Source organism: Schistocerca nitens, chromosome 7, assembly GCF_023898315.1.
Source record: "Schistocerca nitens isolate TAMUIC-IGC-003100 chromosome 7, iqSchNite1.1, whole genome shotgun sequence".
NCBI classification, from domain to species: domain Eukaryota; kingdom Metazoa; phylum Arthropoda; class Insecta; order Orthoptera; family Acrididae; genus Schistocerca; species Schistocerca nitens.
In genome coordinates, this window is record NC_064620.1 from 521,432,906 (window position 1) to 521,447,179 (window position 14,274).

Consider the following 14,274-nt stretch of genomic DNA (forward strand, 5'->3'; position numbering starts at 1 on the left):
AATTGGAAACGTCTGGTCAATGGTGACCGAGCAACTGGCTCGTCACTATACTCCATCACTACTGTTGATGAACTGTGGTATCGTGTTGAAGCTGCATGGGCAGCTGTATCAGTGCATGCCATCCAAGCTCTGTTTGACTCAATACCCAGGCCTATCAAGGCCGTTATTACGCCCAGACGTGGTTGTTCTGGGTACTGATTTCTCAGGATCTATGCACCCAAATTACGTGAAAACGTAATCACATGTCAGGTCTAGTATATTTGTCCAATAAATACCCGTTTATCATCTTCTAATTTCTTCTTGGTGTAGCAATTTTAATGGCCAGTAGTGTAACAGTGATAGAAGATCCTAAGTCAGAGCCAGGTATAGCTTCACGAAGTCTATGGCACAGCTTCCCAGGTATCCTTGTAAAGTTTTGGCTTTAAGGCCGTATCGAAAGTACTTCGCATCTCCCTGACCTCCTCGGCTTGCAGGGTGCTGGCCGCTGTGCAGTCTGGTGGCACCCTGATGCTGACCACTCTGTACGTCAGCGAGACGGCCAGCGACGAGGTGCGGGGCAGCCTGGGCTGCATGCTGCCCCTGCTGTGCAACAGCGGCATCCTGTTCGCGTACGTGATCGGCGCCTTCCTGCCTTACTACGTCGTCCTGTACGTGAACGTCGCTCCTGCAGTCATCTTCATCATCAGTTTCGCCTTCATGCCTGAGACGCCATATAGGCTGGCAACCGTTCATCAGTATGAGCAGGCGAGAAAGGTAATAAGTGCTTGAGGATTCCCTTAGCAAGTCGTTGTTTACCGTTGTCACCAAAAATCTCGAAAATTGCTTGACCAATTGACTTCATACGAGGTTTGTCCAGAAAGTAATTTGCGATCAGTCGCTAGGAAACCACAGTGAAATCAGAAACATTTTATTTGCAAAAGAAGTTAGCTACAATTTCCAAATACTTCTCTACATAGTCGCCGCTCCGACTTAGATATTTGTCGGAGGGTTATACCGAATTTCCAACACCATCGTCATGTCAGGCAGCCGCCTGTGCTTTCCGATAATTCTCTACGCTGGTCTATAGCGCGTAGCCTGCACCCAAGTGTTGTCTTCGTATCCAACGTTTCATGTGAAGAGAGATGATACTCAGGACGAGCCAATTAGGGCTGTGTTGTGGGTGATCGAACACTTCCCATCGAAAAGTCTGCAGGAGCGTCTTTACTGCCCCTGCAGAGTGCGGGTGAGAAATTCCATGAAGACGGAAGTGCGTGGCACTTGTGTTTAGGAGGGCTGCATTCATTAAGGCGAAGTCTCTCAGCGGGCCCTCCTACTTGGCGGGAGACATCGTTGTTCTAGGCGCCTTTACTCGCTCACAGTGCGCTCACAGCTGAAAAGAGCATCTTGATGCGATCGCCGGTCATACTAGAGACACTACCCAACACATCTGTGCAAAGCTTCATCGGGTTTTCACTGTGGTGTCCATATCACGACCGATCGGAAATTACTTCCTGGTCAACCCTCGTATTTTTACACGGTACTCTAATAAACATTTGGATGGGCATGGGCAATGGGTGAAATGTCTGCAATTACAGACATTTTTACATGTTGTATCTTAATATGTGCACACATCAGATGTTTATTGGTTTTTCTCTGTCTTCCCACAAACACATGACAAACTTGACGACCTGATGTTTTTTCCATGACGTACCTGGACTTCAAGTGAACTACACGTGGGAGTATAGACGATCTGTTTTGCATCCATGTGCCCACAGTTCAACGCCTGAACTGCTGTCCACAGGGTATCAGCATTATTTGCTTGCTCTTGCCACATGTATGTGAAGCTACTACCCGAGCTAAAAACATTCAACTTGTAGTAGCTATAATTATTAGTCTGCAAATGACATAAATGCTTATATAATCTTGTTCAGTTCACCATCCTCAACCACCAGTAGAAACACTCATATCTGCTCTTATACGTAGTACAACCTATATAAAGGCACAAGGCATTAGCAAAAATCTCGGTAAGTTCTTGACCGACTTACTTCAAATTTTTACACGATTCTCTAGTAAATATTCAGACGGACAAAGGCTATGGATTTTTTAAACAACTATGTGCATGTTTTCTATTAAAACTGAGTGCGAGGAAGAAAATCATGTGCTACGCTGTGCTGTAAAAGTGTACACTTTCGTTCTTTCTCACAGTCAATTTCAACTACGAAAACATGGACATGGCACTTAACCCATTAGACAAATTGTTTTCGCCATATAATTTTTCTCCTTGGATACAATTGTAACCATAAAACACTAATGGGAGTGTATATTACTTTGTTACTAAACCATCGTAAATTTTACTATTTCATATTTTACTCAAAAGAGATCACATTTAAAATGTATGCACTAGAATGTCACATACAAAAGAAGTGCAAAATGTCCTGTTTTACGCCCTATACTGACTACCAAATTGGCAGGAACTGTGATGGTATAATTGCAATTGTACTAACTGTAATCGCGGGTTTAGTAATCTAGTGTCAAACAAAATTAGTATACTCGACTGTGTGCTGGTTTGTTTTCTTCCTCTCTCTGTCTGTTTTGACAGGGAACAGGAAAGTTGCATTTATGGCTTATGAACTTATCATCAGAATACTACTATGGAGTCTGAATTGTCTGAAACTTTGTGGATTAAAACTATGCGAAATACTCTCATAGAAGCTACTGTCCTCACAGACTCAGCAGCAGGACAAGTCTCTCATAACTCGTATACCAATCTTCCCAACCAATTCGCCCATATATTTTAAGCGAATACCATTTCCAATCAAGTTTTCGTTGCCTATAACAAAAAACAAAGCTCAAGGTCAGCGATAGGTGGGAGAGGAAATGAACAGAGGGAGGAGATGGACCTAGAGAGGGAACGAAGAATATGGATAGAGTGTGGGGGAGGTATTGGACGGAGAAGTGGTGACGAGGAGAAGATAAACAATGAGAGGGGAGAGGAAGAGATGGACAGAGAGAGGTGGAAGAAGGAGAATAGGACGTATCGCCAATTCCTTTACACGTTTATCAATTGTGAAACATTGGCAGGTTTGGTAGTGTTCTTACAAAAAACAATGCCAGAAAAACATTTACTGGTACAAGTTCTGTTAATATTTCAGAAAATATTGCTTTTTAAATACACTTTTGCATGCTTTAAAAAAAATTCTTGAAATTTTTTCCACACATGAAAATTTGTGGGAAACAGAGACTTAAAATTGAATTTACTGTCTTAATCAGACGGTTTAACCAGATGGCATGTGAGACCTGACTCGAACTTCAATTGTCACTGATGCTTCAACCTGTGGTTTCCGAATATTACAGCCAGAGCTTTTCCTACTGGATGTGAGGAAGTAGCAGCATTAGGGAACAGATTTGGTGGCGGACCGTTGCTAACTCTCTCTTAAGCCGTCGGTACACAGTCATTCAAACGTCAACGATAAGCGTTCCGAGTCCACCGTGCTGATGAATGTGCAGAAACAATGCGACTTGTGAATATGATGGTTCGTGTGTCTTAACGTGATATATGCGACTGCAGCGCGTTCCAGCGGCATTTGTCAGCTCTATCCGGATCGCAAATCACGCAGTTGGTTACGTACATAAGGGCGTAAAAGTTCTACATTTGCTCTTTTAAAACGCACATTTCCACCTCACGTTCATATTCTAGTCATGTTTGTCTGTCTGTAGTACAAATCAATAAAAACTTCAATACCCTTGTACTTGTTATAAGGCAAAAAGGAAAGCACGATGTCCTGTCAAAAAGGACGTGTTCTTATAAAAGTTCCAACACAAATAGTTCGATACAGACTTACAACAGTTCTCCTTTTTACTAATTCACTAAGATCATTCTTACTTGATAACTGTTCCTGTTCAGTAGCAGAGTACTTAAAACGTGTAATACAAGACTTGAAACAAGAAAACCAAAAAATATTACTGCAATTAGTGCAAGTTGTCTTGTAGATAAAGCCAGTAGAACAAATTCACTGCTCAGACACTGCGCACTTATATGTATCACATCAAATGTTATAGAACATACTTCCTGTAAATTGGTAATAACTTATCAGAATCTATTAGAAAAAACGAAGATGAGTGAAAAACAGTTGTGAGACACGAGCCAAAAAGCACATCATGTGACTCCTTACATTACTAGATATCTATACATTACACTGCAACGACCGTAGTTTACATCTTACTGTCTCCTGAAAGCTTGAATCATAAGTAAGTTATTAATAGAAAAATAATTACAACAAATTGTACCAGAAACAATGCGTTTTTGATGGATCCTCAATGTGCCTTACAACCCCATAATTTCATAACATCCAAGTTAAAATTCGAAAATTCTTTATCCACCAATGTGACGTTTCCTCTCATTATATTACGTTACTGGCCATTAAAATTGCTACACCAAGAATAAATGCAGATGATAAACGAGTATTCATTGGAAAAATATATTATACTAGAACTGACTTGTAATTACATTTTCACGAAATTTGGGTGCATAGATGCTGAGAAATCAGTACCCAGAACAACCACCTCTGTCCGTAACAACGGCCTTGAAACGCCTGGGCATTGAGAGAAACAGAGATTGGATGGCGTGTACAGGTAGAGATGCCCATGCAGCTTCAACACGATACCACAGTTCATCAAGACTAGTGTCTGGCGTATTGTGACGAGCCAGTTGCTCGGCCACCATTGACCAGGCGTTTTCAGTTGGTGTGAGATCTGTAGAATCTGCTGGCCAGGGCAGCAGTCGAACATTTTCTGTATCCGGAATGGCCCGTACAGAACCTGCAACATGCAGTCGTTCATTATTCTGCTGAAATGTAGGGTTTCGCTGGGATCGAATGAAGGCTACAGCCACGGGTCGTAACACATCTGAAATGTAACGTCCACTGTTCAAAGTGCCGTCAATGCGAACAAGAGGTGACCGAGACGTGTGCCCAATGCACCCCATACCATCACGCTGGGTGATAGGCCAGTATGGCGATGACGAATACACGCCTCCAATGTGCGTTCACCGCGATGTCGCCAAACACGGATGCGACCATCATGATGCTGTAAACAGAACCTGGATTCATTCGAGAAATTGACGTTTTGCCATTCGTGCACCCAGGTTCGTCGTTGAGTACATCATCGCAGGCGCTCCTGTCTGTGATGCAGCGTCAAGGGTAACCGAAGCCATGGTCTCCGAGCTGATAGTCCATGCCGCTGTAAACGTCATCGAACTGTTCCTGCAGATGGTTATTGTCTTGCAAACGTCCCCATATGTTGACTCAGGGATCGAGACGTGGCTGCACGATCCGTTACAGCCGTGCGGATAAGATGCCTGTCATCTCGACTGCTAGTGATACGAAGCCGTTAGGATCCAGCTCGGCGTTCCGTATTACCCACCTGAACCCACCGATTCCATATTCTGCTAACAGTCATTGTATCTCGACCAACGCGAGCAGCAACGTCGCGATATCGATATGATAAACCGCAATCGCGATAGGCTACAATCCGACCTTTATCAAAGTCGTAAACGTGATGGTACGCATTTCTTCTCCTTATACGAGGTATCAGAACAACGTTTCACCAGGCAACACCGGTCAACTTCTGTTTGTGTATGAGAAATCGGTTGGAAAAAACTTTCCTCATGTCAGCAGGTTGTAGGTGTCGCCACCGGCGCTAACCTTGTGTGAATGCTCTGAAAAGCTAATCATTTGCATATCACAGCATCTTCTTCCTGTCGGTTAAATTTCACGTCTGTAGCACGTTATCTTCGTGGTGCAGCAATCTTTTATGGCCAGTAATGTACGATAAGTCGTACAATTAACGACCAGTTTTCGAGAGATTCTCAATTTGCTGGTGGTTTTAAACGGCAAATATTCATATAAAACCCATCAACTATGAACTTCAAATGAAACCCCGTATGGCGTCTGCCGGTTCGGTAGCAGAGAGAGATGGCGTCTTGTGACGTAGGTTGGGTTCTTCCATCTTATTGGCCTTCGTTTCAACGAACGTTGAAAGTACGTGTCACGCCAGGTATTTGCTTCCCATGTTCGCAAAGTCTCCTCAACACGCTTCTTCCACGCTATGGCTTTAGATTCTCGGCATGCTCGACTTTGACGTTTGATTGCAAGGCGCGTGTGCCGACAGCTTTGAGTATACATAACGACTGAATTTAAGTGAGATGAATGGAGCTGTTTACTTATTTAGTTTCCGATCCAGATTCATGCTAGTCACGTTCCTTTCACAGTGTGCTGATACCATATCTCCATTCTTAGCAATCATATTCAACTACTCGCTCGTAAAAGATCCGTACCCAGAGACTGGAAAGTTGCAGAAGTCACACCAATTAGCAGAAAAGGGAGCACGAGTAATCCACTGAATGACGAACCTCATCACTAAAGTCGATCTGCGGTAGGATTTTGCAACGTATTTTGCGTTCGAACATTGTGAATCACCTCGAAGAAGACGATTTATTGACAATCACATTCAGAAAATATCGTTCTTGGGAAATGAAGCTAGTTCGTTATTCCTACAAAGTAATGAGTGCTATCGACAGGGGACGTCAAATTCATTTAATACTTTTTAACTTCCAGAAGGCTTATGACACCGTTCTTCACAAGCGACTTCTAATTAAATTGCGTGCCTATGGAGTATCGTCTCGGTTGTGTGACTGGACTCGCGATTTCCAGTCAGAAAGATCACAGTTCGTAATAACTGACGGAAAGTCATTGAATAAAACAGAAGTAACATATGGCGTTCGCCAAGGGAGTGTTATAGGCCCTCTGTTGTTTCCGATCTACATAAAAGATTTAGCAGACAATCTACTCACCAGGTTAGCCGACAGCGCTAATGCACTGCTTCCTGGATTCGGAAAAGCGCGTCGGCCCCGGATAGAATCCGCCCGGCGGATCAACGACGACAGCTGGTGTGCCGGCCAGCCGGGATGTGGTTTTTTGGCGGTTTTCCACATATCCCTAGGTGAATACCGGGCTGGTCCCCACTCCCGCCTCAGTTACACAGCTCGCAGACATCTGAACACTTTCGCACTATTCCATGGATTACACTTATTGCAGACATTTGAGGTACTCTAATTCCATCTCAGGGGTACGGGGTGGCGCCAGGAAGGGCATCCAGCCACCCCTTAAACTAACATTGCCAAATTCGATTAACCATGCCAACACTGCCTAACCATGGGAAAAGGCACAAGCGATATAAAATAAATTTAACAGACAATCTGAGCAGTCCTCTAAGATTTTTTGCGGATGATGCTATCATTTACCGTCATGTCGTGTTATCAAATCATCAAAACGAATTGCAAAATGCTTTAGATAAGATATGGTGAAAAAAGTTGCATTAGAATCATGAAAAGTGTGAAGTCAGCCACATGATCATTGAACAAAATCCACTAAAATTCAATTACACATTAAATCACCCTGATCTGAAGGCTGCAAAGTCAGCTAAATACTTAGGGACTACAATTACGAATAACTTAAATTGGAACGATCATATAATGTTGTGAGGAAAGCAAACCGAAGACTGCCATTAACTGGCAGAACACAGGTTTACTAAAGAGACTGCCAACACTACGCTTGTCTGGCCACTTCTGGAGTGGGATCGACATCAGAGAGGATTGACGAAGGACATTGGAAAAGTTCAAAAAAGAGGGCAGCTCAGTTTGTATTATCGCGAAGTAGAGGAGACGGTGTCACGGATGTGATACACGAATTGGGGTGGCAGTCATTAAAAAGAAAGGCGTTTTCGCTGCGGCAAGAAATTCTTATGAGATTTAAATCACCAACTTCCTCCTCAGAGTGCGAAAAGATATTCTTTTTGCGCCCACCTACACAGGGAGAAATGATCATCGTAATCAAATAACAAGAATCAGATCTCGCACGGAAAGACTTAAATGTTCGTTTCTCCTGCGCGTTGTAGAGAAGTAGCTTAAAGGCGGTTCGATGAACCCTCCGTCAGGCACTTAATTGTGAACTACAAATTAATCATGTAGATGTAGATGTATATCCGCACAAGAAGACATCGCGACGAATGCAGATGATCTGGAGTAAGAAGCGCAGCGGGCCAGTGAGGCCAAATGCAATGTGGGGCGCACGCGAAGCGTGGTGTGGGCAGACCCGCTGAAGTAAGTAGTGTTTACCTGCGGGAGGCAGTTAAGTCGGCCGGTCCAGTTGAAATGGCTCTGAGCACTATGGTACTTAACGTCTGAGGTCATCAGTCCCCTAGAACTTAGAAACTACTGAAACCTAACTAACCTTAGGACATCACACACATCCATGCCCGAGGCTGGATTCGAGCCTTCGACCGTAGCAGTCGCGCGGTTCCAGACTGAAGCGCCTAGAACCGCTCGGCCACCCCGGCCGGCGAGAAGGCATTGGGGAAAGATTTAGTTTAATAGAAAGGTACAGACAAGACGCTGGATACGTCCAGTCTGATGTTGTTGATAGATGTCCGATGTATGAGTAGAGATGTTGACCACAACATTGACGAACGAATCGGTGAAGTAGACAGAGCAAGTGAAAATCACTTTGTCTATACTGTCGCGTCCAGTCTAAGTCATTACAGGGCAGACTGATGCAAGTAAGCAATCGAATATTGCACACAGGTGTCGTGTAATAATTTAAAGCCAACTGGAGTCGTACGGACTTTTCATTACTTTCCCCGTGTTGAACTACGTCACAATAGCAGCAGACTCAACAGTTTAATGTATAATGTGAAGAGGAAATAATTTTCTAAATACTTGGCTTGAATTGGGGATGAAATGATTACATTATACTTTGCAGGTTCGCCATTTCTTAGTGGTTTTCCCTTATTCACTTCTTCTTCATTGATTTTATCTCCAATGACTTCATTCAAACAATTTCTACGAATTTAATTCATTTTATGTACAGTCTTCCACCAAATCCGTTGCGTAGTGCCACTCCATCCCCACATCCCTCATGGGTTATCTCCTGTCGCTAGGGTTCGAAAATCACAAGTGAAAAAATCAGAGACGACGAAAGTTCAAGTCAGGACTGCAGATAGCCCAAGAGTTAAGGCGGCTACTGGCAAAAAAGCACTAAAACCGGGTCTCAGATCCCACAGAACACAAATTTTAACTAGTCATGACATTACACACTACGGTGGAGCCACATATCTGGGGTTACTTTAGTCATATGATTTTACATCATTGCTCCTTCACTGATTTCATCCCCAACATATCATCATCATCTTCTTCTTCTTATTCTTCTTCTTCTTCTTCTTATTCCCCTTGCGTTTATCCACTTTCATAAGAGGACTGCTTATTTAAGACTTGGACAATTTTATTATATAACTTTATACAAAATTCTCTACTCGTCGGTAGTAAAACGCAAACTATCCTTTTACCTTGTGTCCCATACTGAAGTTTCTAGTAATTCACTGCGTCGCCATTTATGGACGATATGAAGTTATAAGAACTTTATTTTACTGTGGTCCCTTCTGGACGAGATTCTGAGCACATAAAAGTACGTTCAGATTAATAACGCAAAAGACACAAGAATAAAATTTGATATACACCTTTCGTACTTATTTAAATTCGAGCTTCTACTTATTGCTTCGAGTATGTACTCTTTATACATTTCTTCATGAAATTATTATAAGTATTTAAGCCAATTTATATAATAAATAATTATAGGGCATGTAAAGACTGATATGATTTAATAGCGAAACTCGTTGCAAAAAGCGCGTGTTTCTTTCCAGTGATAGTAATATAAATCTTAGTCTTACTTCGCCGTAGGTGATGGCATTTACACTATGTGATCAAAAGTATCCGAACACCCCAAAAACATACGGTTTTCATATTACGTGCATTGTGCTGCCATCTACTGGCAATTGCACCTTTCAGCACGATCGAGCACCTGTTCATAATGCAAGGCCTGTGACGGGGTGGTTACACGACAACAACATCCCTGTAATAGACTGGCCTGCACAGAGTCCTATAGGACACCTTTGGGATGTTTTGGAACTCCGACTTCGTGCCAGGGGTCGCCGACCGACATCAATAGCTCTCCTCACTACAGCACTCCCTAAAGAATGGGCTGCCATTCCCCAAGAAACCTTCCAGCCTGCGGTAGGCTGCCTGCGAGAGTGGAAGCTGTCATCAAGGCTAAGTGTGGGCCAACACCATATTGAATTACACCATTACCGATGGAGGGTGCCACGAACTTGTAAGTCATTTTCAGCCAGGTGTCCGTATACTTTTGATCACACAGTGTATTTAATATTACGTATCGATATGAATCTTGCTACGTTCGAGGCACAAAATTAAAATGATATAGTAAGTTTCACCACAATTATTCTAACCGGAAACGTTTCTGTCTACATTTACTTGTTAGTTTCATTGGTTAACATTATTTTGTATTACTGTGGCAGAGATATTAAACTTCTAACTTGAACTTGATGTGTCGGTAGTTGAGGTGGCCAGTCTAAGACAATCCGATATCTACAGAAAGTGGTATTAATAAGTTTATTTACAGTACTTACACTTTATAACTGAGATATACAAGGTGATTTTTCCACCGTGTACAAACTCTAGGGATTGATCCATGAGAGGATACGGAACAGAAAAGGTCTAATCAACTCATGTCCGGAAATGCATGGTTTCTATGCTAGAGACCATATATTCAATCGTACTTTGTTACAGATACTGCGGTCTAATACGCGCTGTCCCATGCTGCCACAGTTACGCTATGAATGGATTCCTCCTAGAGAGTGGTAGTGTTCGTCATACGTCATGCCGTAATGCCTTTCCTGCCACAGTAACTGGTAATGTTTGTAACCTCCCCAAAAAAAATTTAAAAGTCAATAATAGTGAAATTGTAACCTGCCAGGAAGAATGTGAAAGTCAATGTTAAGTGAAATGTTGTCTTCCCACAAAACTGCATAATAAAAATCAGCCAAGCGTAACCTCCTTGCAAAATTAAAGAATAATAATGGCCCAAATGTAAAGTCCCCACAAAATTAAGGAATGAAGATTGATCGTACAACCACACAATATTAATTAAACAATGAACTATGACCTGAATGTAACATCTCAACACAAATAATTAAACCTGATAAATCTTATAAGGGCAGCAACGGTGACCTTCGGCCCTGTGAAACAATTAAACCTGATAAATTCTTACCTCAGTAAAACTGCATCTATATCTGCTCTTATTTTTCGGCACAGCTCCGTGCAATGCTGGCCCATATTTAATTTTGATTCTTGGAGGGAATGCATAGGAAGTATTATTTAAGTTGAAATGAATATTTTTCTTTAAAAACAGTTACTTTATAAGAAAATTATTATTGGGGCAATTCTTGAACAGATTAATTACAATTAACATATGTTATTAGCTGTGCGCAATGCTGCTTCATTACCTTCGATAACAATATACCTCGTCCTGAATCGTGACCAGAGATGCAAAAGGAGCACGCCGCCGACGCATGCCGACTGCCGCTCAGTACAACCGTCCACCCGCTACAACTACTGCCAACTGACTACTACGGCAGACAGAGTGCAACTCGCAACTGACTACTCCCTCTGCCGACTCCACACACACTACAGAACTCTCGCGCGGTCAAGCGCAGACTAGCAACGATAAATAACTCTCTGGTCAGAGATTCTGTCATGCCTCGCCATCGCTGTTAATGAATACATACGTGTTTCATGTTGTGTCCGATTAATTTCTCTTGCTAACTAACCTTCGCACTGGATGTGATGCAGCGTTATACCCAATGGTTCCGTATTCGAATCGAGAGCTTGCCGACGTGGTGTTTACTTACTGAAAGTCAAACGGCAACAGGAGGCAGGCAGCAATGTTGTATCAGGAGATCTATCCTTGTCGACAGCAAGCATTGCATTCAATGTTTGCAACATCGTTTTGCCTCTTGTTTGAGACTGGGTCGTTTCAGGAAGCAGGAAATCATGAAGGGCGTACCAGAAATGTTCGGACACAAGAGTTGGAGGAAACTGTGATTAACAATGTGTAAGGCGACCGCCAGTACAGGGTAAGCCAGACGACCGTGTGGAATATTCTCCATGACGATTGTTACTACCCTTGTCACTTAGAGCGTGTGCAGGGCTAACTAGCAACTGACTTACCACATCGGGAGCAGTTTTTTTCACTGGTTTCTTCATCAGACAACCATGATTCCGGGATTTGTGTCTTCCATCCTATTCACAAATGAGGTCACCTTTATGCAGAATGGGATCTTCAAGTTTCATAAGAGTCAACAGTGCGATAGTATGCAGAACCCCCATGGTATGTTGATGGTGAATCATCAGCATCGGTGCAGCCGGAATGTGTCGGCTGGGATAATTGGCGACCGAATGTTGGAACCTGTCTTCCTTCCACGTCGCCTATCAGGCCAGAAATACCGACGTTTCTTGCGGATGACTTTGCATCTCCTGCTGGAAGAAGTGCCACTGATGATTCCAAGGGTTATGTGGCTGTTGCATGATGGTGCTCCAGTCCTCTTCGTCGTTAACGCCCGAACGCATCTCAACCGTGTCTTCCCTGGTTGATGCATCGGACGAGGGGGTCCAGTTGCGTGGCTTACTCGTTTACCGTATCTCAACCCGTGCGATTTCTGGTTATGGGATAATCTCAAAAATATCGTGTATGCAGAGCTGATTCCAGATGTGGAGACACTGGAGCTAAATATTCATGTTGCCTGTCCGATGTGAACGTGTGAGGTAGAAGAACATGCCACAGCGAGTACATGCATGCGTCGAAGCACATGGAAAAAAATTTTCAACACAACTGCAACTATGGCTGCATGGTACAGCGCGTATTAGACTGCATTCTCTGTAAAAAATGTATGACTGAATAAATGGTCTCTGGCATGGAAACCATCCATTTCCGGACGCAAGTTCATTAGATCTTTTTTGTTCAAAAATGGTTCAAATGGCTGTGAGCACTATGGGACTCAACTGCTGTGGCCATAAGTCCCCTAGAACTTAGAACTACTTAAACCTAACTAACCTAAGGACATCACACACATCCATGCCCGAGGCAGGATTCGAACCTGCAACCGTAGCGGTCGTGCGGTTCCAGACTGTAGCGCCTTTAACCGCTCGGCCACTCCGGCCGGCGATCTTTTTTGTTCCGTATCCTCTCATCGATCAACTCATAGAGTTTGTACACGGTGTAAAAAATCACCCTGTATGAGGTTGGTGCACAGGTTCGTAGCGTTTTTGTTTTGCCTGTTGCCATTCCGATTGCTATGGGTTTATTTATCGATTGTTACTTTTAATGTGTAGTTCACTCTTGTTATGTGAGTTTACATATTGCCATTTTGTCTTTTGGGGATAGTGAATAGAGCTGTGGACGCTAGAAAATTGAATTCTAAGTGGAGAAATAGAAACCTTTCCGACAAATTCTTCGGTTTGAGTTCAGTAGAGGGGTGATAGCAGCGTAGGCAGCCAGGAACATTTGCGTCGTGTATGAGGATAATACAGTGAACGGCAAGAAAATAATTCTCTAGTTTTAACTAGGATCGTTTTGATATTAGTAACTTTCCACGTTCAGGAAGACCTTCAGAGTTTGATTAAGGTAGTTTGAACGCATTAATCTACAGCGATCCACGTCAGTGTACTCGAGTTGTAAATGTGATGAACCGTGGTAGCACCATCGCACGACATTTGCGTGCAGTGGGTACAGTCAAAACTCGGGTATGTAGGTACAGCACACGCTAAGCCAAAGTCACAGAAATCAGTGGGTGGCCACTTGTGCATTTCTGCTTGCTCGTCAGCAATTGTCCCTTGATCATCACCGACCATTCCTATCACGTATCGCTACTAGTGACGAGGAATAGTACCTTCATGCTAACGTAAAGGAAAGAAGGCCAAACAAAGCAACAAATCCCCGTACAAAGTCCTGCGCTGAGCCACAAACGATAATGTTATACAGTGGTGGAACATCGACTGTGTGGGGTACTACGAATTGCTTCCCCGGAGAGTAACCGTAACTGCTCGCATTTATTGTCAACAACAGAGACGTTTTGCAGACGCAATCCAAGAACAACGACCGGGAAGCCTACGTGAAGTGATGCTACTTCACGAAAACGCCTGCCCGAATTCTATTAGAATGACAACCATCTTATTCACCTTAGTTTGCACCCTCAGATTTTCTACTTTTCCTCTCTCCATGGAACAACGTTCAAGGTACTTCGGTTTTGGAAGAAAATGCGCTCCGAACGTGGCTCGACGAGTTCTTCACCTCAAAAGTACGTGATTTCTACAGGACGGGAATCGAAAAG

General features: G+C 43.1%; 1 protein-coding gene across 1 annotated transcript in view; it reads left to right on the forward strand.

Annotated features, from left to right (window-relative positions):
* Positions 1-14,274, forward strand: part of LOC126195727 (facilitated trehalose transporter Tret1-2 homolog) — a 48,094-nt gene that overhangs the window by 17,874 nt on the left and 15,946 nt on the right. Inside the window, exon 2 of the mRNA XM_049934355.1 lies at positions 474-753. Coding sequence (XP_049790312.1) covers positions 474-753 — 280 coding nt within the window. The remainder of the gene's footprint in view (positions 1-473; positions 754-14,274) is intronic.